At 37.8% G+C, this 26,940-nt stretch overlaps 1 protein-coding gene across 6 annotated transcripts in view; it reads left to right on the forward strand.

The window, feature by feature from the left end:
• ZMYND11 (zinc finger MYND-type containing 11) overlaps nt 1-26,940 on the forward strand; it is a 106,506-nt gene that overhangs the window by 53,518 nt on the left and 26,048 nt on the right. Inside the window, exons 3-5 of one of the 6 annotated variants that reach the window (XM_075705106.1) lie at nt 8,122-8,281; nt 21,533-21,577; nt 24,372-24,533. In XM_075705106.1, coding sequence (XP_075561221.1) covers nt 8,122-8,281; nt 21,533-21,577; nt 24,372-24,533 — 367 coding nt within the window. Of the gene's footprint in view, nt 1-8,121; nt 8,282-19,735; nt 19,842-20,988; nt 21,062-21,532; nt 21,578-24,371; nt 24,534-26,940 lie in introns of those variants that run through there. The other 5 variants (XM_075705111.1, XM_075705110.1, XM_075705108.1 and 2 more) reach the window with 5 other exon arrangements.

Genomic DNA, 26,940 nt, shown 5'->3' on the forward strand with positions numbered 1-26,940 from the left:
TAAGGATTTTTAACATCCAGATTCACAACAATGTTGAAGTGAGGAATTAAGCTAAACACTCATAAAACCCTTAAGAAGAAATGATGGATTGTCATCAATTGCACAGGGAATGTTCACAATGGGATATGTTCATTAAATTTACCCTCTGTTACCTGTAGATAGCTACATTTGCCATAAAGCTTTTATCTATTTGTTTATATTGTGTTTAATCTTAATTTTGTTTGTGAGTTCATCATGATTTTCTGTTTTGGATATTATGTAACTTTAATATTGCTGGTATTAATGGTCCATTTTAAGAGCTGCTTTTAGACATTTTTGACTAAGGGTGGAAGCAGGGATGACAGGAAAAATTGTAAACTTTTCTTGGAAAAAGGCTATGAAGAACCTAGCTGCATTTGCTCTGAGTAGTAGTAGAATTAAAATTTCTGAATTAGTAGATTTGGTTAAAGTGTCATCTTGAGTTTATAATGCATATTAATAATTACTTTTTTCCCCATCAAGCTCTTTCCTTGATACAGATAATTTCTTCAATTTTTGTAACGATTCTATTTAATCACATTAATTAATCTGATTAAAGGAATACATAAAAAGAAGTCCAGATATATTAAGCAGGTTTTTTTGTGATTTGTGAGGGGTAATTGTTCCTTCAACTTGGTACTGACCCACTGTCCCGCCATGTGATAAAGAACATTGCTACCTGAATTGCTGGGTCTGCTTCTCAGTACTGGCTGTCATAAGACTAGTTCAGTGCCTAGTGTAGAAAACTCTTCATCGTGGGACTGGCAGGGATTCCTCCAGCCTTGCCACCTTTTTTTCCAGCTTTATGCTGACTGCGTGGAATGGAAATGATGCTGTAGCTGGCTGTGCAACCATTACACCTGTAGGGGTTTAGCATAAAAGGCTATTTTGTTGAGGACTAGAGCTTGAGGTGAGGCTAAACTTTTTCTGTATATGCTTTGATCAGAAATAGTAACGCATACACATCTAGCTCCTATAGTTCATTCTGGAAAAAAAAAAAATAGATAGGTACTCAGATATTCTAACGAATTTTCCTTGATCAATTTTCCTTATCTAATAATTCTTCTCTTAAGAATGATCTTACGTGGTATTGTTAGTAAGGCAGTTTTTTTTATCTCAAAGGTCAATGTTCTTAGTTGATTCAGTAGATGAAGTCATCTCTGGGCTGAGCGTGAGTATGACTGGTAAACAAAATGATTCACACTAACAGCACAAACACATGGTTATTAACAACAGCCGTACTCCTTGTGTGATGTTTGCCAATGAGTGCCAACTCATTTAAACTCTCCTTACTGTTTATTACTATAAAAATTGTAATAGTCAGTGTTTAATACTTTTCATAGATAATACATGCAAGCTATGAACTCCACTATAAATATTGAGAAGGAAAGTGGTGGAAGTGTAACTGACTTGAAAATCACTGTCCACATTTTCATTTTAATGGATATTCTCATGTACTCCATACTTCTATTAATATTTGTGTTGAAATTGTGTAAGTTTACACAGAAAAATACCTAACAGGCTATCTTTATTTCTAATTACTAAAAGCAAACCAATTTACTTTTTATGTCACAACCAGTATTTTTTGCTTGAATCATAACGTCTTTATAATATTTGAAAGTGAAACTTCTAGCTTATGTTTGGTTTCTTTGCTGTAAATAAATGTGGCTTTCTATTAGAAGTAAAAGATAAAAATGAGTGTGACATGACCATTTAACAGGTTGTTATCTGGCCTGAAGTGCTCATCAAGGCTTTCTCTGTAATCATTGGAGAGAGAATGATCTCCAAAGCACTAGTCATACAATCTATTTTAGGCTGCGGTCTCATATTGCCATTCATGTAAACAATATCATCACCAAAAGCAGCAGCCTTGCCCTGATGGCTTTTCCAGCCGTTGCCCTGTTCCCTAGCTGGTAATTAGGTGAACATTTGTGTGACAGTGTGATGATTTTGAAACTCAGCCAAGCTAAAAGTAATCTGACCAAAAAAAAAAGGTTTTGTTACTTTTAACGCAGATAAGAATGGAAATTAAATTAGATAGAAAACTCTGAAAAACTGAATCATGAAAGCACTTGAATATATATATTTTAAGCATGTTTTGAATTGAGACGCTGAATATGAGCTGACTAAATATTTCATTTTCAAGGTATTAGCCAGGATGTTATATTCTGAGTTGTGTATTACTTGTCTCTTCAGTGCATCCACAGAAGAGTGCTGGGTGGAACTGTAGCCCTGCATATGCACAAGCAATTTTGCATATGCATGGAATGCTACCAAACGATTAATGCTTCTGTTTGCCAGTAGTGCTCAGTGCACATCCGTGTACATTACCAGTAGTATCACATACAACTTTTTAGGTTCAAAAAATGGGAGTAGAGCCCTTTTTTAGATCAGTTCCTCCTTAAGAAGGTGGTAGTAGTTCTGAAAGGGAGATTTTTGTAGATAAGTATTGAATAGCTCAATACCTTAATTACTTGCTTTTCATGATCATATTGGTGGGTTACACAATCTTAAGTGTATAATGAAGTTGTATGAGTGAGAATTTAAATTACTGAAACAAGGAATTACCTGAGTTAAAATTGCCGTGTTTTTGACAGAAATGACCCAGGTGATTAACATTATAGGAAACTGTGTGGTGCCTGGGATATCTAAAGCACACACAAACAAGATTACTCCTTAGCTTTGTTTTAGCAGCAGCAGCAGAAGAAACATCAGGCAGATCTGAGTTTCATTGAACTGCTGGATCTCACTGCTTCACTATCAAGTTTATGTGTTCTTTTTGTTTTATAAAAACACCACACAAATTAGATCCCATATTGACACAAATGCTGTATTTCTAGACTATGAAGGGGAGAGAAAAAATTTTAAAAACATTTCCTACTTAGACAGTGTATGTGTCTTCAAAATGAATGTTGCAGATACTGATGTCAGAGGGAAAAGAAAATTCATATTTCTCTGTAATTGAGTTCCTCTGTGTCCCCCACGTGGAATTTTGGACTGCACAAAATATAGATCATATAATCAGTGTTTCATTGCATGGGCAACAGCTCTGTCAATGCCTGTGTGGTCTATGCAGTGCGCTGTTGGTATGTGAAGTGCAGTGGAAATGAAATGCAGCTTGTTCATATACATGCATCTCTCTTTGTGAAGTGTAAATACAGAGGAAGAATTGTTATGCTTTGGTTGTCTTTATCTTAGTGAATTTAATCCAGAATCAAAACTTCAGAAACTGTAAAAGTATCAAAAAGTATCTTAGAAAACAAAAGTGTGCTGCTATGTCCCCACTGTAAACAGTTCTGCTTTCTCTGTGTGTCTGTATTGTCTTCGGCTCTCAGACCAGCTCTCAGTTTCTGGCAAGCAGGGAATATATATTTCAAAGACATTGTTTTGAAATACAAATACCCATAATGTTTAGCCTGTGTTCTGTGGAAGCTGATTTGTACCACAGTGCTACATTTGGTGGGAGCAGGCAGCCTACACTTCTGAGTTGAGACCTTGAGATACAACTGTGAGCACAAATCTTTACCTGGCTCTCCGCAAGGATAGCTAGTGGATTCCTGAGATTTGAGCCTGCGTATTTTAAGTTCTTATGCTGTGTAGCTGTATTTATTAAACAACAACAGCAAAAAAATCAAGTGACCTATTCTTTGCAAATTAAAAAAAAGTCTTAAAAGAAGTGTGTGGTCCTTCTATAAAACTGCTGTTATACCCTGAATCTAAAGCAAAAGGCATCATTTCTCACCAGAGGTGGGAACACAATATAAAACTCAGAATAGATTTTTGGCTGCTTTCCTTCCATTTTATGTATTATTCCTTAAGGTCTGTCCCTGAATCTAGGACATTTTTATATACCTGTAGGTAACATTTAAAATTAATGGCAGTCTTTCAGTTGAGTTTAATGGGATCTGCTGTATTTTATCAGATCTCAGTTGTGAGATGGGCTGTGCATACAAGGAAATCTTAAGACCTCTGTTTCTCCCTGGGTGAGTTGCTTAGCAGATAATCTGCTGCTGCCAGCAGACTGCTACTTCCCTTCCTGTCGTGGAGGGCGGAGGCATCCAGCGTAGACAGACATAATTGATCAGACCAAGATTACAGTGTTTGCCACTAAAATTAGCATCTACCTACACTTGTCACACTGTTATGTTTTATAAAAGGCAGCTATTTCCTAGATTTATTTTACTTTAGTCTTTTACAGAGATGCTTGCTGTAGCATTTTTTCAGTAGTTTCTTTTTGATGAGTTCAGGTGGCTGAAAATGAAATTCCTTATGAGTCCAGAAAACAGGGTTTTTTTTTTAAATACTTGTGTCAGCTTTCCACCTTAAGTAACCTTACTGCCTTCCTTCCTTGGCCAGCTTTGTTTTTCAGGCCACAACACAGCTGCGCCCATGTAAACCATTTGCTGCATCTCCGTAGACAACAGCTGCCTTCAAGAGGACTGTTTGGGGCCAGAGTTAGCTGTTTATGTGCATTATTTTGTGGCCATATATATTAAGCTCTTTGGGACAGGGTTTGGCTTCGTGTTGTGTCTTGCACAGCACCAAGCAAAAGAGTTGTGAGCTATGTGACAGCTGTAGGCAAAAAGTTCACCATCTGATCCCCTGCAAGTGCCAGCTACTTCTGTATATGTTTTGCTCCCATGGTGATCGCAGCTTCAGAGCCTGTTTCCTCCACACCCCTCAGATCAAAACAAACTTTTTCTTGAGTTTTAAAGTGTGTGTGAAGCACATGCATTAAATGTAGGTTTTGAATAGAAAGACATGCTGAACACTGGCTAGTTTCAGAAATTTTTTTTAAGTTTTACGTGTGAATTGCTCATATGCTGACAGACTTTGGTGCTTCTATAATGTCTCCTGTGTATTGGCAGGCAAGCAGTTTAGAGGTGGATTAGGGTACTCCTGTGGTCCAGTTTTGTTCAGCAAAGGGAGGTGGCAAGATCCAGTTGTCACTTAGTAGTGGCATGAGTTACAGGAGCTTCTGCAGTTTGTTGCTGTGAAGGAGTGAGACTCTGGAAGGGCATGTACCAGGTTTCCCTGCGTGTCATTCCTCCGCTGTCGTGGCACCATGGCTCAGGTGAGGTGTGCAGCAGGTGGCTATGTGGCTCCTGGGTGCCGTGAGGCCTGTGAGAACGGCTCGAATCCTCCACTCCAGCTGTGCTGACCCCTTGGGCTGTCCCTGTGGTGTCTGAGAGATGGTCAAGGTTTTAGGATGGGTAACAAGAAGAAGGTATATAAGCAGAAGAATATGATGATATTTTATTGCTGCTGAATTTGAAAAGACCTCACCACTGTTTATCTGCAGTGCCAAATAGGTTTAAAATTGTTGTTTCGCATTTTTCTGATTGGTATTTTGTGCACTAAATACAGATGAGCATGCACATGCACATACAGTCTACAAATCTATTAATGATTATCCTCTGTCATTCTCCTCTAAACACCTGTTGGCCAGGTGTGCACATATATTAGCTATGTGCACACATGCATTTACCTGATTCTGTTGGTGGTATGTTGTTTTTGAAGGTCAGCACATTTACATATACATTTGATGGTGTGACAGTGCTGAGGTTTGTTTAAGGGTGGTAATGAACAACCTACATGCTCAAGATTCTTATCCTTTGCTTTCCAAGTGCTGTTGCAATAATTGAAAACATGCTTTAGTAGGCTCTTAGAAGTTGATTACAAAAATTGTGATTTTGCTAGATTTTCTAGATTCTTCTATGCTAATGTCAAGGAGGTTTACACTGCTGGTTTATATACGGAGAAAATGCTGACCTATAAATCTGTGATACTGAGTAGGAGTTCAGTTGCTTCTGTGTCCTGCAGACAAGCAGCCTCATTTGGTGAGATTTGGAATTTAACGTGCAGATTACCAGTCCTAACCTCTTTTCATCAGACGGACCCTCATTATATACAGTAGGGATTAGCACAGTTAAATTGTATTTTGAAATGGTTGTTTCAGCCCCCTATCTGATTAGGGCTGGTTTGCTGATTTAGGGGATTTTACTTTGTCTCCATGCCTTATTCTCACCCATATGAAAGCATATTTGCTTTACTTCTCGTGGCTGGCTACATAATAGCAGCATAGGGATTGTATTACACTTCCCAATCTGTTGATATGGAGGACTGGGCAAGAGCATAACAAACCACTATTGCTTCAACTCCCTGTCTCCAAGGTAAGGCTAATCAGCTTTTGTTGAAAACAGCAATTGGGGATTGCTTTCTTTCTCTCACTTGTTTTTTAACTTCTTGGTGCCAGATGCTTCAGTGCATGCAGTGCCAGGAGAAGACGTGTGCTCCCTGGATTAGTAGTGTCACTTTTGCACAAAGACATTTCAATATTGTTTTTCCCTGATACGGTAATGAGTCTGATGTGGTAGTTAGGACTCCAAACACCGTGCTTTCTGTCTCTAGTCTGGAGTTTAACTTATATTGTGTTTCCAGCATCTTTCACCTGCTGTGACAGTTTTTCACATTTCATTATTAAAGAACATTAACTATTTTTTCTGGTTCAAATCCTGTGCCTTAAGAGCTTCTTAGTTTAGCTGCCGTCCTTCTGGCTGAAAAGAAAGAAGATAGGATTTCATCCAGACCCTGCCAGTGTTGTTTTATAGTCTTTCGGAATATCTAGCCACTTACACTTCACAGGTTTTAATATAAGTAAAAATTTTGGGGGAGGGGGCACTTTTCTAACAGCAGTTCGACTCTGAAGCAAAAACATTCTCTCTACATGCGTGTGATTTCCTATGCAAGCTGATACCATTTTATTTTAAACATCGAAAACATAGCCCTTGTGGATCTGCAGACTGCACAGTCTGAACATTGACTAAAGTATTCTTCAAAAAGCCCCTGGGGATTTATTAGTCCCAGTTTACAGCTGGAGAAAATGAGGAGATTGTTTCGTTGGTGGCAGTACTTTCACTCTGGTTGAGAACACAGATTGGATTTGAGAAAGGGGAGATTCTAAGCCTTTTGCTCCTTTTCACTAGTGCACACCCTGCCACAGTTGAAATAGGCAGATTAAACCTCTTAGCTGATTAGAGTTATTTTAAGGCTTTTTGGTTTGTATTATAGATCTGTTCTGTTCAGAAATGTGAATGAGAAATAATCACAAAATGTGTAGCTTACATTCAAGAGTTTTCTTGGACAGAATGCCTGGAGAAACCAAGAAAGGGAGAGAAATTCAGTTAGCCCTGTAACTGTATGAGATTTATAACTGAAAAAATATGTCCACAAAACAGATATTTCCACTTGGTTCCAAGTCAATTCACTTATCTGCTGATTGCATGCGATTGCAGCTCTCTTCACTTCTCCATGTGCAGTGACTCGTAGATGTGTTCTTGGAATTCTGCTAAAAAAAATCCTGAAGTGTAATGATCTTAAAAGAGGAAGGTCGTCTTTTTTTGAGGGAAGATAATTTTATGTTATTTAATCCAAGTTAATATTTGGTGTTGGTCTAGAAGTAAATTATGCTGGGTAAAGGTCAACATTACACAACTGAATCTCGTGTATATACACAGTTTAGGCTATATATGTTTTGTTCTCACCAGTGCAGTTCATCGTAGTGTGATCATTGTGGTTATCTCAAGAAAAAGAGAAAAACCACCTCGTACTGTAACTCTAGCTGTTGGGTTTTCATACGTGATGCATGAATTTCACATTTTTTATAAATGTGTTGTACTCACGAGCATCACGTAGATTCATTGGTACATCTCTAGACTCATTTTATAGTATGTAAGCTATAGAAAGTATTACAGAAATGCAAGTTTCAGTTAATTTAAAGGAGTGTCTTCAGGGGCACAAATGGATGTGGAAGTTTAGCAGAGACAAGCCCAAGCAGTGTGCGTGTTAGTTTTGGGGTGTGACAAATTTTTTTGGTTTAAGATTACTGTGGTACTATTCATCTAAGTGTGTACATGGTAACTATAAGGGCAAGAAAAGACGATTTGGAGTAAAGGGGGAAACTGTATAAATTTTGAGTGTTTAAAAACAACCTAAAACTTAGACTGTGTATTATTTTAAATCATTTGAAAAAGAGTATTTTTTTTGCTGATGCATTTTATAGTTTAGCACTAACACTTAAAGACTTTTGTGCTTTGTGTGCAGGTATATGTCTCGAGTCCATGGTATGCATCCAAAAGAAACCACACGTCAGCTGAGTTTAGCAGTCAAGGATGGTCTTATTGTTGAAACCCTGACGGTGGGGTGTAAAGGGTCAAAAGCTGGTATTGAACAAGAAGGATATTGGTTGCCAGGAGATGAGATTGTGAGTATAAAATCTTTGAGAAAATAAATCCCGATTTCTGGTATCTTAGCATGAAACTTGTTTTAATTTCTATTTGAAGTTATTTATAGATGCTGTGTTGGTGCTTGTGAACAGGGAAGTAATGCACTCTTAAACTTTTTTAACCTTTTCTATTCCATAGAAGCTCTTTCTTCTTGAATTCTGAAGTTTTTGCCATGAAACATTGGCAAAGTCCTTTGCTCAGTCATCTCTCACTTTTATGTAGTATTCTCTTCTACAGCTGTATAGGAAGACAGTAAATATTATTGGTATTACTTGAAATCCTCAGATGTCCTCAAATCCCAAAGACGGTATCTTTAAAAAAAAAAGACGACATGAATTTTTAATTAATCTTGCTTTAATCTGATTCTCAGGAAGGAAGAACTCCTCCCTTTCAAAAGTGCAACAAGAAGTTGTACATTTATATACAAACACACATGAAAAGATGTGTTTTACAGATATTTGTGAACACCAGGGCACTCAGTTAGGAAGGAATTTCTTAGCAAATTAGTTACAGGCATCCAGACATTGTTCCACTGGATGTGTAAAATAAATATTTAAATTCAGTTAATCAGGTTGAAAGTGATGTGAAGGGAAGAAAAGCATGTTTTTATCCCTCCGTAGCTGAGATGGAATGCACTCACAAAGTTAACTGAGAATAGTCCCATAGACCAGGAAAATGCTTGCGCAGTTGCTTTGCCTTGTTCAGAAACCTGGTCTCTGTATTTACAAGACCACGTTTTTGTAATTTAAAAAAAGAATTTGGCAAAGCTTTAAAATACTTGAACTAGGAACTGTTGCTTTGGAATATAAATTGCATTAAATACTGGTAAAATGGACAGCATTGTCTCAGACACAGATAATAATTTAAATTTTGAGGAAAAACAGAAAAACTCTACAGGAAAATAAATTCTAAAAAATACCAAAATACTCATTGCATTATTGCAGCCATCAATAAGATGCCACAAGTGAAACAACAGATTATTTTTTGTTTTAAAGTGAGAGAAATAGAAAGTGGAAGCAAGCAGCATCCATAATAGAAAACATTATGGTTAAAATTATCCCAGTTGTACTAATTTAAATTCTTGAAATATGTATTTAATGTGCATTATGTCACTGTTAAGATTCTCATTCTAATTTCATCAGAAACCCTCAAAGGAACCTTTAAAGGGTATGTAGCTATGTTTTTACTATTCTGCCCGGGGAGCAGACATTTCAAAATTCCAGCTTAGCTCTTTTAGGTATTTCTTATGTCAGTTTTATCTGCTTAGGGGTGGTGTTAACTGTGCAGACTCAACATGACATAAAGTCTGAGATCTGTAGTTATCTCAGGTATTCAGTATGTTTGTTTCCTCTATTGCTAAGAGAAAAAAAAAAGAAAAAAAAAATCAAAATGCCTCACAATAGCCATTTCTTAAAACAGTAATTCAAAAAATGTTCCTGATACTAATTAGCAACATTTGTCTAACAAAGCTTGTAAGATAACCAGCAGGTAAATTCCCAGTGAGTCATTAGAATTGCGTAATTATTTTATCTCAGAATGAAAAGAGTTGTCTTTGACTTGACTGAAGATGCTGCTTAAGTCACATTTTGAATAGCCCTTTGGTTAGAAGTATTGACTGTATTTTCAGCATGACTGCTAATCACTGATGCATTGTGCTGTGTCCATATGTCTGATGGCCATCTCAGTTGTTCAGAACACCAGTGCACACTTGACTTAACAGTTTTATGCATAAATAGGAATCAGCTTCTGATCCAGGCCATGTTTCAACAATACCCAACCTCCAACTTTTTGATCCTAATACTGAATCAAAATACTGAATCAAAACACATTGACTTGGTATAAAGTCATTCTCTTTGTTCTTTTATTCAAAAAATTTTCATGAGTAACAAAGTGTCATTGTCATCACTCAACATCAGATCAAGTATTTTCCATTCTCCAACAATTGGTGCAAAACCATGAAGTTTGGTATGTTCTTTATATTGGGCACACTGGATAGTTTTACAGACGCTTTGTCTGCACTTGATCAAGATGCAGTTTGTAGTTCTTTGTAATTCAGTACTGCTCAGATCTGGTACTAATGACTATTGAATCATGAGTTCAAGTTACATTTCAGTGAGACAAACACACAGGAGTCTTTTCGGAGATCCACTTGTAGGAGATAGAACTCTATGAAATAGGGCTATTAATGTTGGAACAGGGATTTCAGGCTCATCAACCTTTAGCACTTATAGACAGGCCCTTGACCCAATTGTCAAACTCAGTTTGACTGGGACTACAGGAGCTTGGAAAGCTCATAATGTGGAAAAGAAGGACTTGAGAACTGATCCACCGCTTATGGGCATGGGTACAAAAATGCCTTTTGATTTTAGCTGGTACCACAGTGGAAGTCAGTAAGGACCAGCTGTTTCAAGGAGTTAGAAGAGGGACACATTCCTGTCATCCCTCCCCCCATTTTTTATTTGAGTATTTGCTTGATATGCTTTACATTTTTGAAGTTTTGGATCTAAATCTTAGCATTTTAAATCCATATTCAAGTAAATAAATTACGGGCCTGGGCCACAGAACTGCTGAGCACCTGTGTGTGTTACTTATATAGGTGCCTGACTAGAGGCTGCCGCAAGGCCTGAAAGTACTGGTTTTAATGATGACTACTGACTGATTGCTAAATGGTAACAATAATTAAAAGCATACAGATTATGAAAACACAGCTCTATTTGGAAAAAATTCATTAGATAATCTGTGGTGCTTTCTTACATGTTCCAAACATTTGCACTATCCAATAGGCTGACATAATGATAGATCTGTGCAGTAAGGACACAATCTCTGATAGGGTTACTGTTAGCCTTCAGCAGAATGTGTTAAAAAAATTATGCTATTTTGCTATCGTTGTTCTATCAGTATGTTGAAGCTGTGGTAAAAAAATGAAGCAAAATCTCATATATTTAGAGAAATCATACAAAAGAACAAGCTGAGGAGCAAAGACAAAACAGTTTGAGGGCATCAGGAGGAGGCCCTACCAAAAGGAACAACTCGTGAAAATGAATATTCTGAAAAACTGGAAAAAAGAATGGTCAGATTTAAAAGACTATAACATTGTTCTCTTTTTCTCTCAGATATATGTGGGAGAAGTATTTTTATGTAAGTTACTAAATTTAAAATACAGAGTCAGTTGCCAAATGTGCTATATTCCAACTGATATTTAAGGGTTGGTACCTATACAAGAACTTTGCTGCAAATATTATACTTCCGGGGCTTGTGCAGGTACTCATTTTGTTTGCTCATTTGCCATCTATACAGATGTTTTGCAGATTTTCAAAATGTGTTCTCATCTTACAGGCTTTCCCATCTTGCAGATGATTAATGCATTTGACACAAAATAAACGAGAAGAAATTATTTTCCATTGTTATCCAGGATTTTAGTTAGGAATTTTACATTTTCACTGTTTGTCGATGCCATTATAATTCAACAAAATCTCTGCAGCTTCTTACCTTGCAAGGGAAATGTCAGTCCTGAAATCTGGTAATGGTACTTTTTCTTTCTAAAAGCTTTATTTCTATTTCTCACAGAACTTGTGGCATTTGGAAGTGTTATTTATTATCAACATAAAAGAAATTATCTTCTTGCTCTTCGGGTTTAGAAAAAAATTTGCAAATCAGTGTTGTTAACTATGTTTTCAATGCAGTTGATAAAATGTAGTAGAAGGGAAATGTAGTTCTTGAAGAAAAGAATCATGAATCTCCTTACCTTTTTATTTCTATTTTCAGTTATGCCATGATTTTTATGTACTCTTATCTGTGTAAAATAGTGGTCAGTCTAATCCCAATGAAAGAAATCAAATTAAAGCACCAATGTCATGTAGCTTTATGGGGGGTTAGATACAGTTCTTAGACTTAGTTTGTCTTACTCATTTACATATTTTGTGGTTTTTCTACAGACAGTGTGCATGGAGCTATTTTGAGCATTTAATGTGCTAATTCTTCTCCTCATGATTAAAGTCATAAAACTGCACTGACCCAGAGAGAGGCATTATGAATGTATAATTTCAATTTACATGTGTTCATGAAGCCAAACAATATTGTGCTCTTCTAAAATAGAAATGTGTTAGTAATGTGGCTTCATTGTTTGCATCTGAATGCAACATAGCTCATAGCACTGCTGTGGTTTAAAGTTGGTTCATAGTGGCCAAGGTCTCTAACAAGGTGTGAAGAGTGAGACTTCACACTTAGTTAAGGCACCTTGAGCTATTTCTTCACTGACAAAATACATACAAGGTAATTATGTTTTCAAGAGGTCACTCTTTTACAGAGTTCTATTTTCTGATCATTTAATTGATGGTTTATAGAAAGAGCCAGCAACTCTTCTGGCTAGTTAAGGCTGACTTTGGGGTTTAGTTACAGTCATTTTCCTGTGCATTTGGTCCTCTCTGTATCTAAATTACTGCCTCTCCAATTCTTCCCTCTCAAGATTTTTTAGTTTAGTGGAGAGCATGCTATTTGGAGGGGCAGTTGGCTTGCGTTCCTGTTTTCAGGAAACATTAGAAGTAGAATGTGCTTTTTCCCAACACACCCATGTATTCATAACTTGCTAACCCATTAATGGGGATTTTCTGATACTTTATATCTAGAAAGTACTGGTGCTTGCTCAAAGTGACTCCAGATACTTTTGAGTCTCAAGGCTGCCTAAATAATCCATCTCCTCACTCTGTCTGCTTTCCCATCATTTTAACCTTTGTTGTAACCCACTGCCAGTACTGTGAGTATTGAAGGTGATTTTGTTAACCCTAGTGACCTTAGGCACACACCCAGTGATTATTGTGATTTGATGTATTGCAGGTTCAATTTTGCTAGGATCAATCTATGAGAAAGGAGTATTTTGGCTCTTACGTTTGTGTTAATCTAAATTGCTTTAGATTGAGTGAAGGCTGGGTTTCTTACTTGCCATGCTTAATTGCTTTTGTAATTATATTGATTTTTCCATGCTAGGTCAGTATTGGTAGCCAGAAGCTGTTTTTTGAACTGGCTATGTCATCTTGAGTCTCCATAACTATGAAGATAATTGTGAAAAGCTTAAGAATGGTCACTGTGAGGGTTTGAATCTTTTCTGTACTTAAAATAAACTTTAAATTAAAAAAACCCAAAACGAAACCTCAAAAAAACCCCAACCTATATAGCTACCAGTTATTGCTAGCAAGTTAGGGGCTCCTAACTAACTAGGTTGAGGAATGGTTTTAATGTGCATCCCATTCATTACAGTTAGGAGCAGAAGGATAATATGAAACAACAATGGTGACAGCCAGTGCCTTCATCATGAAAGCTCTTACAACTAGTGAGCACAAAGAGGAAGAACATGTCACACCAAATGAAGAAAAATTTCCTTCAGTGTTTAAAAAATTCTCCATTTGTCTTATCCATGCATATTGCCTTTAATCTGAAGTCCTGTGTGAATTCACTGATTGAAACCATGATAGTTACTATTTCTCACATACTGTATCAAATTGAGGATTTTCTAGGCTGGAACGTTCCAGGTAGATTCCTAATTATTGAGAAAGTACCGGTGTTCTTTACATTTGGTGATTCACTGATGCAAAGAGTTAATGAATGATCCTGTGGGAGAGAAAAGCTCAGACTGGCTTCCATGTCTTATTCCACACCTCAGGGAGAGTATGAGGAGGCTTTGAGGGTCAGGCCGCACAATAGTCTGGTCACATGAGAGCACTCAAGGGAAATGAGCTTCTGGAACTCTTTGAATCTTTCTTTGCTGCCTATCTTTCCATCCTCTAGGGTCCCATCATTCAGAGCTTATTTTGCCAAGAGGCTGCCACCATATCAATCCACTGTGTGCTAAAAGCAACAATTTTTCTTGCAAATTGTTATCACAAAGTGCACTAGTGTAAAGTTCTGCTTATAAATGAACCAAAAATTAGTGTCCACTGCTGTAATATCCTGCTGTGGATTTGTGAAAGTTCAGAAAAGCAAATATTTTCAAATTGCCAAATCAAAGCATAGACTATTTAGTCCTTGAGAAGCAAATTAGAATTCTGAATTCCTACCTCATGGATGAGAAATTCTTGCTGTACTACAGCCAAGACCCTCCTTTGTCTTTGCATTAAGACTATTAGCATGCAGCTCATGAGAATGGCCTCGCTGCCCTTCCAGTGGCTCTTACTGTCTCCAGATGGGTTAAGAATCATGAACAATTCTCTGCATTCCTTTTCCAATCTTGTTTTTTTTCTTTTCCTATCTGTTCAGGAGTATTTATTCCCTCTCCTCTGCTTACCCTTATTTTTCATCCCCTAAAAAAGGAGCCACACTGTTTGGAGGATCTTCATATTACCGAAGATGACATTAGTAGAGTCCACCTTATTGCATACCTAAGAGATGATGCTTCTTTTAAACTGGTCAAACAACCTCATCAGCATCTTCACTTGCCTCTCCCAGCTTTGCCAACTTGACTTTTAAAAATTCAGTTGATGTAATGCTGTATTCTTCTTTGAAAGAAGAGGCTTTCACTCCCTGTTCTGGAGTTGAGATACTGATCGTGTTGTTCATGGATTTCACAAAATGTTTATTCTGACTGAAAGGGTGTTTTGGAGAATGATAATTTACTTAACGGCTTTGAAGTAAACTAGTCAAACTAGTCTGTATAAAGCTTCCATCATGGGACTCAAATTACATTAACGGACTAGATGACATAGATCAGTCCGTCTTGAGTGTGTTCTGAAAATATGCATCTTGTTTTTTTCCACCTCTTTTGTGCCAACCCTGACCTAGTAGTGTCGTTTTTATTAACTTTGTGGGTTCAAAATGCTCTGCATCTCTACCAACTGTTTTGAATCTTTTGTTATTATGTCATGCTGGTCACTGAATGAAACTTAATTGAAGCTGATGGGCTTATTAACATTCATGCTTCATTCACAATTAAATGCAGCCCTCATGCCTTTATATCACTGACAGCTGAAACAATACCAGCCACACCTACAGCACAGGGGACATGGACAAGAAGTGGACATTTAAGCGAAATGTGTAGGAATTTCTGCTGTTGGTTCAGATAAAATATTTCTGTGTGTGTAGAGACATCAACATAGCAAAACACTACAAAATCCCCTGGAGAAGATAAGGCTAGAAAAGCAATGTAAACATATTTTAAGAAAGAAGAGGGGAGGGTGAGCCCTTTTGTCCACATTTCTTCTTGGAAGACTTGGAACTATGAGCAAAGAGATGGTTTCTGTTCTGGTCTGGATTCATCCTCTTTCTAGGGGAACAAAACCTTCACATACATAATGTGGAAATAAAAGGCATTGCACCTAATAAATACTTCACTCCATCACTGATTTACCTCCCTAATGAAAATAGCCTACAAACCTCCTCTTGGCTCAACCTAAGTAAAAAATTGTGGCATTAACAGCAGAAGTGAATCCAGTTTCTGAGGAGAAAAGTTGAAAATTTCTGTTAACTTTGAACTCACTTGGAATGTGAAGAAAGAAATAAAAACCCTCATTTGAAACTATTTTCTATTTCTAATATCCTGGAGGAGAATACTTGTATTGTCTCACCTCAAATAATGTAAAATACTGCTACCCAAACATGATCTTCTTGGGAGGGAAACTGAGATTTATTCATTGCTTCAGGAACACAGCTCATAGGCTGAGAAGATAAGCATGACAGGGGTTTTAGCAGTCATTTTGGCTGCTGGCATGCTACTACACTTCTTGAAAAAACTTTGCTGCTTCTTTAGCTCTGGGAGCTAGAGACTGGCTCTATACTTTGGAGCCTACCACCCTGAATTGTCCAGAACATAACTGCAAGGTAGGAGAGGAAATAAAAATCTACCTGTCTTGGCAGGCATCCAGAGAAGGCATTGGTGGTTTCTGCCAGAAACAGAAGACTTCTAAGACAAACTGGCAATAAATTAATTAGACAAACTTAGGCTTGCAGATTAAACTCCATGAAAGAAAGCCAAAAGTGTTCTGAGAGGCTGTGGAATTCACTGCAGAACCTGAGTCTTCTCGCATCAGTGCATCAGAAGAGGAAGCAGTTATCAGTGAAGAAAATGGAAATGGATTGTCACGAGCCTATAAATATGTCTGTGTTTAATATGCACTGCGGAGAAGGAGATTTTGGTCTGTCTCCTCACTGATGGGTTTGTGTTGGTTCTTTTTAGAATAAAACTGATTTCTAAAATGAGAGAAATTAAAAATAATGTAAAAAAAACCCAGTTCATTGCTGAGATTATGAAAATCTTGGCCATCATAAATAAATAAATAAATAAATAAATAAATGTACTTGAAATTAAGCAAGATGTCTAGGTAGTTATGAGGATATATGAACTCATAATTGCTTTGGATTTCTTTGTGATAAAATATGAGTAATGAATACCTACAAAGTGTCCTATAGAGTCAGATTATGGAGATCCATTTTAAAGATGAAGCCCAGGTCATCAAAGGAAAGGATCTATAAAGGCAACTGATTTGCAATGGACAGATTATCCTGTCTGTAAAAGCACACATCATTGTAGCTACCTGCTGTGGTAGTTTTCTAGAAAAGGAAGGAGAAGATAAAGCGAAACAATTTTCATAAAGGGATTCTAGCTGCTGAAGTCTTTTTGGCTTTGAAGGAGAGATGGATGCTTTTTTGTTTGCTGAGCACTTCTGATGAAAAAAAGCATTGGGAAAAAAATAGATGCAAACCAGGAGGCAACGTATCTAGTAAATACATATACACAAGGAAACTACTGGGGAGAAAATAAGCTTATTTTGATGCTGAATTTACTGTAATGCATTACTCTAACATTAAATGCAAAACATGGGATGATCTAAGAAACTTTATCATTGTAAAGCAATCATCCTGATCAAGTATGGATCCTGTACAGCAAAGATAAAAGGGAAGTACTTTATTAAACAGCTAGCTGGCCATTTACCTGCTGCAAAGATGGAGTAAGTCCTCTGAGCCATCAAGGAATTAATCATGCCTTCCTCAGTTCGGAGCCTAACCTGTTGTTCTGATGAAAAGATAAAAGCAGATTCAGTGGGCTACTGAAAGCAAGTGTACAGGAGTATTCTTGCTTGCTAAGGAATAGATGGAGCCAGGGATGTTGTGGCATGAAGAGAAGGCTGACCCAAAGTGCAGGAGAAGGACTGCCCTCACAGCAGGCTAGGACCTCTGGCGAAAAACATACACAGCGTCCTCACTGCATTTGAAAAAGTACCAGGAATGGTGTTCCATGACACACTATGTTTGTTTGACCCAGGTAGTATTTGATGTGTGCTAGTGTCTGAGTGAAAAGCAATACCTCTGCCAGAGATCCATGATAAGCTGAAGATTTCTTACTAGCTACTGTACCCAACAAAATATAGCCTGTTTAAAAAAGAGGCCAGTGTGCATGTAGAAGGTGCACATGCTAGTCTTCCTCTGAGAAAAAAGGAGTAAGGCTCCAATGTGTCCAGCTCTTCAGATAAACAGCCACATTTTGTAAAACTCCTCTTATTACAAAGCAGTTACTTGGAAGTTCAGCAGCATTGCAAAAGCAGTGAATAGATGGGCAAGGGGAGACATTTCAAAGCTGAGCATGGTTTAGCATTTCCACAGTTCTCAAGGGCTCTTACAACTGCTCTTGTCTGAGCCTGTTTCAGACTGCCTTTTGTATGGGGCACAGATTCTGGTGTTTACACTTGGAGAGAAGTATTGGTGAACAGACAAATAATTTAAGTGTGCAGTAGCTCTTTACAGCAAATGTTTAAGTAAGAAGCATTTTCTTCAGGTTTTGTACTGGAGGACAGGAGTGGACATAGGTGGTGTGTCCCCACAGTGGTTTGTTACATTCATGAGGCTGCAAAATGCACTGCAAAGTTTTAACTACAGTAAAGCTTATGTCTAATCGAGAAAGCTTTGATGGGAAGAGATGCTGCCTGAAAAAGACAGAAAGGAGCTGATTGATTAAGAATGGAGAATGTGTTTAGAAAGAAATAGATGCTGCTTTGTTTAATGTGAACGGGGGCATAGGTTCCTGCAGCAGACCTCTTCAGGAGAGGAGTGGGATACCAGAGTGATGGTATGGTAGATACACCCATGCTAGAATGCAGTACCACTACTTGTTATTATAATAAAGGCTTTTCATTTACAGCAGAAGGTTTGAAATATGAAAGATTAAGTACAGAAGATAAGAATTACCTCCCAACAGCAGATGATGATGGATGCAGGCTGCAAAACCTAAAGCAAAATGAAAGATGTGAAAAAAGTAATGTGTAATTCTTGTGGGAGGCATTTCTTTCAATGTATCTGTCTGCTTGATATGGACTGGTAGTCAACTTTGTTGGATTCCAGTGAAGAGTTACTGAAAGCCAACAAAGAAACCTTAACAGCAGAATCCAAGATTTTAAAAGCTGCTCTCTTAGCTGAAGGTGGGAAAATTGAAAGAACTCTGATGTTAAAGCTGATGGAGGTGGGGAGAAGAGAAAGAAGTATTTCTTATGGCTGTTCCCAAATCCTAAAATACCAGAATCCAGAACATTTGCCTCAAAAATGATATCTTCAAATTGGACATGGCCTATCTCATTAGATGTCAAAGAAATGTGAATCTGAGAAATAGTGGTAACTCATCCATTGAGATCCTTTTCAGTTTGCTAAAAGTGAAATAGTGAGGAAAAGATTACACTAAACTTTTGGTTTGGTGATTTGAAAACATCTTGAAATAAATGTAGCATGCAAATACTACTATCCTAAAATAGTTTATATTTTGTAAATGACCTCTTTCTGCTGGCATGGACCTTGTTGCCATTCTGGATTCCACCACTGTGACAGACCAAAAATGTTGTTATGATACAAAGTGGGTGAAATCTGTATATCTGCTAACACTCTTCCTTTAGACTAAATGTGAAAAACTGTTTGAAGTTCTTTATCTGCTAGACAGCTCGAGCTGTAGGGACTGTTAAAGCACAGACACTGCACAGGGCTGACCGTCAGTTTGCGCACAGGTGGGTCTGAATGAAAATCCAGTGATCGGGAAGAAGCTGTGTGTGCATGAGTGTGGATGAGAGATATAGAAAAACACCACAGCAATGCATAGGTAAGCAGCAAAGAAACTCTGGAGAAGCACTTGAAACAGAACACCTGGGGAAAAAAAAAAAAGTCCAAAGAGTGCTATGGGACAAGTGCCACACAGGAAATGCTGGGAACCATGAGCTCCATGTTACTTCATTTGCGTCATATTGAATTTAGGACAACAGAACTGTATGTATATTATTCATAAATAAACATGATTGCGCCAAAGAGATAACTGACTTACAATTGTTTTCCCATCTATGTGACCCTTTTTTTTTTTTAGCTTACTGGTTGGGTCCAAAGGATATCCATAATTTGGATGGTTTGGGAAATCTAGTTCAACAGTGTGAAACCAGCAAATCCCCATAAAGGGGAGATTCATGAATAGAGTTTTGCCTTTTTTTCCCCCCCTCCCTTTTCCTCTCTCCACCTGATAGTAGAGTGACTTAATACCGAGTATCTGGGCTACCATTAAGGGACTTGGAGAAAACAGATTAACAGGTAAGAAATGAGCTATGTTAATGGAATATGCATTATAAAAAGGCAAAGTGGTCCTTTTAGACGAAGTCTAAGAAAGGAGGTTATATTGTTTTCATTTGCTATGTCTACATATAATCTATAGGAAAATAAAAATTTACTAATTGTTTTTACATCTTTTTTTTACAATAATTGTGGGCTTGCTAAGGTATGAAAGTGACCTAATAGTTACAGTTGTGACCTCTAAGTTATTATTAATTTTACTGTCAGTATGTGTTTCACATCTCCTACTTAATGGTATGCTAATTGTACAGCAGGATGTCACATTCTCCAACATACAGATTCCCTATTTCAATTACAGCTAAGTAAATCTCCATTACTAATGAGTAAGCATTTCTTTTCCACGTACATTAGCATTATAATGGACATGTTCTTTATGCACTAGAATTATTCTTTCCTTGACAACAACTATATATTTTATTCTACAGTAAAGGCTACGACATCATGATTCATTCCTTTCTGTTGGGTTTATCTGTATTTAAATTGTCAAATGTTCTGGATAGCCTGACATTTTCTGTCCCATGTTATTTTTCTGTACTTCCAGAATAAATTTATGTATTTGCTTTAAGACAGCCTACTTAAGACAAATCTCAAAAAAGTAAGCTTACGTGTCGGTCATATATTAAGCCATATTTTCAAAATTGTTGCATTGTTTCATTCATGTTGCTGAGAAATCTCAACTATTTATGTCAGTGCAAAGTGACCTTTATGATACAATGTTTGACTGATTTGAATATCAAGAACGAGTCACCACAAGTGACCCATATCACTGCAAGATCCCACTCTGCTTAACAGAGCGTAGCTCTTTGGCTACTAAATACAATCCCCCAAACAGACATTTGCTGCCCTGCTGATCCATATATCTACAAATGCAGCGGGCAGCTGAGTAAAACGAAGGGGGAAGGCCGCCTGTTACATCTGAGCTATGCAACTTTGCTGCCAAATCCGCTCCCTCTTGGGGGTTGTGGCCAGTCACTGGGTGCCGCTGAACTGCTGAACTTGGGCAGCCGGGCACTGCCGGCGGAGGGTTCCCGTCGTCTGCCAGCGCGGTGACCCACGAGGCTTTCCCTGCCGTGCGTCAGGAAACAAGGATATTGGCAAATCGAGTCCCTGAGGCGGATATCCTTCCTTCATTCCGCATGGCCCCGGGAAAATGTATCACCTTTTACACACAAATAAGGACTGTGAGTTTTATTGATAAAGTGATAGCTTAATCTTTGATAATATGCAGCAAAGAAGGCGTGGCTTTGATTTTGGTGAGGCCACTGCCTATGCAGTAAATTACGTTGCAGGGATCTTCTTTAAAGATGCCCAGAGGAGGTTTATGTATCAAAGAGAGTGCATTAATTAACAATCATTAATATTCTTGATGATTTTTAAGTTGGCCTGGTGGTGGGTGTTTATGTGGGGAAGAAGATGGGTGCTGGGTTCTTTTAATGATATAAGTACACGGGATATTTTACAGAAACAAAATGTGGTGAAAGCGTTAGGTAGCATTCCAGAAATGCAGGAGGAAATGTATGCAACCAGATGTTAGAAGTAACAGATTGATTTCCTGGTCACTGTGCATGAATTCTTTCTAGCCTTGTGTATATCCTGATAATCGGATGGCTTACAGTATAGATACAAAGTTTGTTTTGTTTTTATTTTGAAAGGCCTACGGTATGCAGCCTTTTTCCCAGACAGCAGCAAAAAACAAGGTGAACAATTTTTGCACTATGTGGTTTTGAATTCTGTCATATTTTCTATTACGTTTCTGTCTTCCATTAGGATAGCTTAGTTTACTATATTAACCACCGCCATCATCCATATCACTTCCAATTCTGAGTTTAGTCTACATTATGTATGTATGTAGTTTGATGGTTTTTCCTCTCCCGGGGGCTGGCAGTGGTTGCTCACATGTCACAGCTCCAGACCTTGTTGCAATGGTTGCCCTTCTCTCGGTCCGTTCCGGAGTGGCTGCTGACACCTGGTGGCGTGCGCTGCCAGTGCAGGCTTAGCCGGGTGTGCAGCTGCGGCCAAGTCGGACCGCTCCTACCCCGAGCCTGCCACTCAGAGTTTGGGCGATTTAAACGAATCTGATCTCCTGCATGACAAAAATGTGTCGGGAGCACGTTCGCCTCCCGTTCAAACTTACGTAAACAAGAGAAGCGATAACATTTCCTTGCCGTTGGAGCAAAATTAATGCCTCTGACCTTGCTACTGAGGTCGATAGTGTAGCTGTTCGCAAGGGCTATGTACCTTTTTTATTTTCTTTGATAACTTTTCAAATATGTTGCAGAAATAAATGTTTTATATATACTTATGCACTAAATATACTGCATTAAACAAATCTTTTCTGTGAAAAACCTGGGTGATTATATTTAGAAATAATGATGTTTTCAAAACTTTACAGTGTGAATACCAAAGGAAGCTTCTTCTGGTGTTTTATTTAATGTCATGGTTTCTGGCTTGAGTGTATGATTTTTCTTGCCAGCAAGTATATTTCCGTATGTTTATGAAATTCCACCTCTCTTTGCCAGCATATTTCCTAACAATGGAATATCTGGGATATACCAATAAGTAACTGGTATGAATAAAAATTGAGAATCCTGGAATCCTGATTCTGTGGTGAAATTCCTCCGTAGCCAGGACCTATTGAGGTCTTCTCAGTTTCATTTTTATCTGGATAGATCTTTAATCAAAACTGATTCTTTTTCTTGCTTAATTGGCCCTTTACTGCCATCTGATTTTTTTTTTTAGTTTCATAAAGAAGATAAGTATTACACTTAATATGAAAGAAATGTAAAACAATACTTTATCCTGATTTTTCTCAGTCTACAGGCAAATCAATTACATTGACAATGCAGTATCTTTAGTTGTTTCTAAAATATCATAAAGAAAGGGCTCCCAAAGTGCACTGCCGCTGGACTTTGTGGAAGGGGAAGGATTTGGTGAAACGAGAATGTGTTCTTTATAGCCAAATTTGGTGGTATTATTATGCCATTCTGAGATACACAGAGTTGGCAAGTAAAATTAAATGAGGAGAAATGATAGAAGAGTCAAGTTACACTGTTAATCTGAAACAACAAAGGAGGGCAAAGTTCTGAATTCAAAAATCATTGGTTAAGGGTTTGTTGGGTTTTTTTCCCTAAATTTACTGCCCCTGCAGTCCAACATTCATGGTATATAAACTTCAGTGTAGGCAGTCGGGGTTGAGGCTGTCCCTAAATCTCTTATATTCACGGGGGGCTCTGGTCAGGTGAATTATGTACACAACACAGCTGCTCTTGAGCATAAGGGACTGGAAGTGTCACTTCTGTGTAGCACTTCTTACGCTGCTCCGTTGGAGGAGACCTCTCACACAAGGACTTAAATGATCATAGTTCCCAGGTGCGGGAAAATGAGAATCGGACAAATGCCAGTTCTGGCAGTTGGTGGGAATTGCTAACTCCACCTTTACAACATGACGTTAAAAATAGCTTGATCAGATTTTTATCAAGACAATTTATTGAAGAATAGGAGTAATTTTTTCAGAGATCTGAACCCACTGAAAAGTGACATTTGACATGAAAAGGCATTGGGAGTTTTATCTGATACATGACAGCTATTTTGTCTTCTAAGTGTAGGGAAAAGTGTGGCATTTCGGATAACAAACGTAAACATTTAATGATGGCCACTGGCAATTCTGTCTGGTTTTAGTACTATAGATTCCTAGAGCAAAATTCTGCCTCCAAATTATATGCATGCTGCTCTCATTTACTTCAGCAAAGCTTGTGCACATGTTTCGAAGGTCAGAATTTGGCCGTTGGGGCTGAATTTTCAAGGAAGAATGTATTAAAGACATCTGTGCATCAGCAGAACCATATCCTTTGTCTTCTGTAGAACATTTCAGGAGTAAGCCTAGTGCTGTTGGGCACTGCAAGTGAAACATTTTCTATTTTTTGAATTGCATTGGGATTGCTTAGTAGAAACATTTCTTGCAGTAATAGGTTCATGATTCCATTTATTTCTTGTAACTCAACACTTTGATACTGAAAAGCTGTCAGTTTTAAGAGAATAAAGACTGGAAGGGACCGCCCTTCAGAAAATTACAGTTGAAAATACACTGTAACAAGCAAAACAAGGGGAAATAGTCCAAGGAAATAGGTATGGTCTGTTGAGGTGCACAAACTTTTGTTTGTAGTCTAATACAGAGAGGTCAACAAGTGTTTTACACAAAGGTAGAAAACAAACCCACTTTTCATTGTGGACAGAGCTCATATTTGAAATTGTTACTGATCAGACGCTTGAAAAAACTAAAACTTGGCATTCATATTCTATTGGAGTTAGTGTGTATTAAACTGATGAAGATCTTTAAGCATGTAGGTTTTCCCCTGTTTTTTAAACATTATACACTTCTTAAAATGTTTATAATGTCTAATTGCTGCTGGATTTCAAGACATATCAATTTTGTTCTTAGTTCCTGCAGATTTTGACAGAATGTCATACCAAAATATTTTGTATTTTTTGTAGGACTGGGAAACAGAAAATCATGACTGGTATTGTTTTGAATGCCATTTGCCTGGAGAGGTGTTGATATGTGACCTGTGTTTTCGTGTGTATCATTCCAAGTGTTTGTCTGATGAGTTCAGGCTTAGAGACAGCAGTAGTCACTGGCAGTGCCCAGTTTGCAGGGTGAGTACCTATGAGATTTCATGTGCTGATTAGAGGATTGATATTCATTAATAGATTCATTAAGGTGTCCAGATGGTCTGGCCAGGTTAATGGATAAAGAACTGAATATTGAAACAATGGTGCATACCTAGAGCATCTATACAGAGATACCAAAATACGGTGCATGTAGCAGATGGTAATTTTTGAAGACTCCAGCAAGTTTTACTTATGCATTTGAACGCACACAGTATACTGTGTGAGAATGTGTGTACGTATGTATGCCACGTGTGAATGCAGTATATTGTGGAAATCTTCAGCATGAATAAAACAAATTGCTGTATAAGATGCTACTGTTTTTACTTAACATAATTTTAATTAATCATAATGTAATATTTTTGCATTTTGATGACTGCATTCTTAATATTTTATTGGAATCATATTTTACATTACAAAGCCACAATCATGTTACTGATGAGGGCAGTATCAAAAAATATGGAGTGAAATCCTGCTTCTCATCTACTTCTGTGGATTCTATTGGTGCAAAAAGGCCAATCTGGATTTTACCCATAGCCTCCATATCTATATTGCTTTTTCTTTAAAATTGCTATTTTTATGAGTACGGTAGGGAGACAGCAGAGAGTATTTTTTATATACTTTCCAAGAATGAGCAGGTATGTTGTCTACATGTCATTAGAAGACTAAACATTCTAGTCAGGATGGTGCTTACTGGTACGTGGCTTTGAGTCAGCCAGATACGTCTCCTTACTGTTGTCATCTCCACATCACCGCCCCCAATGGAGCACATTCCTAGGCTTCCTTAAATGGAGGGAATAATGCGTATGAATGTTTAAGATAAAATTATTGCTATAGAAAGGCATAAAACTGCCAGTTGCAGTCTAGATTGCTGGAGGGAGAGGAAATTCCCTTGCTAAAAGCTTAGATCTAGCTGTAGAGCAGCAGACTGACCTTCAGATGATCTGTGCTGCAAGGAATGTAAGGGTTCAGGCGCTTCATAGTATGGAGAAGCAGGTTTTGAAAACATGTGGATTGTTTTGTTTCAAAACAGCACTTTCTGACTGCTGTTGCCTTAGAACCAGTTGTAAAAAACCTGTTGCCTCAGACTGGAAGCTCTCAGTGTTTAGGGAAATAGCAAGAAAATCGAGCCTGCCTCAAGGAAGTGGAAAGGAATGAAAAAGAAGTAGTGGCAGGGAAAAAACAGTTAAGAATAAGGACATGTACTGTATCTCTCCATACTAGCATTTAATTTAGCTACTCAATATTGCCTCTGTTAAAAACAAAGAATGACCATATATAGGTGAATTGCTTTCACATTTTTAAATAAATCTCTTTAATAATTGCTGGTTCTCGTAATAAGTATTGATAGTTCATAGAATCATAGAATCATAGAATCGTCTAGGTTGGAAAAGACCTTTAAGATCATCCAGTCCAACCATTAACCTACACTACCAAGCCCACCTAAACCAATCAAGGGTAGACTAGACTAAGACTAGTTCTTATAAATAGTTAAAATTAGGTAAACTGGATCCATTGTCCACTCTAGTTTACCAATAATTTTAGATGACACCTGGTGAGAGTAGGGAATGTAAATGGTTTAAGCCACCTTGTATATGAGGTGGCTTATAACATTTATCTTGTAACATGGATGTCATAAGAGTGGAATGCTGAATCACTGCATGAAATATGCACAGAGATGTAGGGTGGTCAGCTTTGAGATCAGTCTCACTTTCATTCTGGTGCCTTGAAATCCTTTATGGCAATAATACTAAACAAATATTTACCTTGAAAAAAATCCTGTGAAACTGAGACCATGTGCACTGTGTCTGTCTTTCTGCATATTGGTTCCCTTTTTGTAATAAAGGGACTGAGGAGAAGTTTTGGGGCTCTTAAATACTTCCTGCCCCAGAGATCTTTGGCTTGCTCAGTGCCTCAGATAACAATCAACCTATTTTTATGAATATTGCCATTTTGAACGCCATGGTATCCTTTTTCTGTCTGTGCTGGCAGCTCCTATGTTCCTTGTAATTAATTCAAATCACTTCAGGCCCTAATTTTGCAAACTTGGACTAACGAGGCTTGCACCGTCCCTGGAAGCAAGGGAGAAATCTAGTTTGGCATGGGAGTTAGCGTCCTTGTGTCAGGCTTCAGTATTCTTCTGCTACTTCCTCCCCACTTTCCTAGGAAATGACTGCTCTAATTTTATTTTAAAAGCAGGAGAGAGGCCTATATTCAAAAAACTATGGTAATTTGGAGAGCCCTGGCTGATGTCCAGAGGACATAACAGAGCTTAACTATCTTGCATAAGGGCAATGGGATTTACTTTGCATTATCAGCGGTAAATATGTACGTTCAAGAAAAATAATAGCTGGGACAGAGAGATGCATATATTTTCATACTTCATTCTTGTAAC

Source organism: Pelecanus crispus, chromosome 2 (assembly GCF_030463565.1).
Source record: "Pelecanus crispus isolate bPelCri1 chromosome 2, bPelCri1.pri, whole genome shotgun sequence".
Taxonomy (NCBI): Eukaryota; Metazoa; Chordata; class Aves; order Pelecaniformes; family Pelecanidae; genus Pelecanus; species Pelecanus crispus.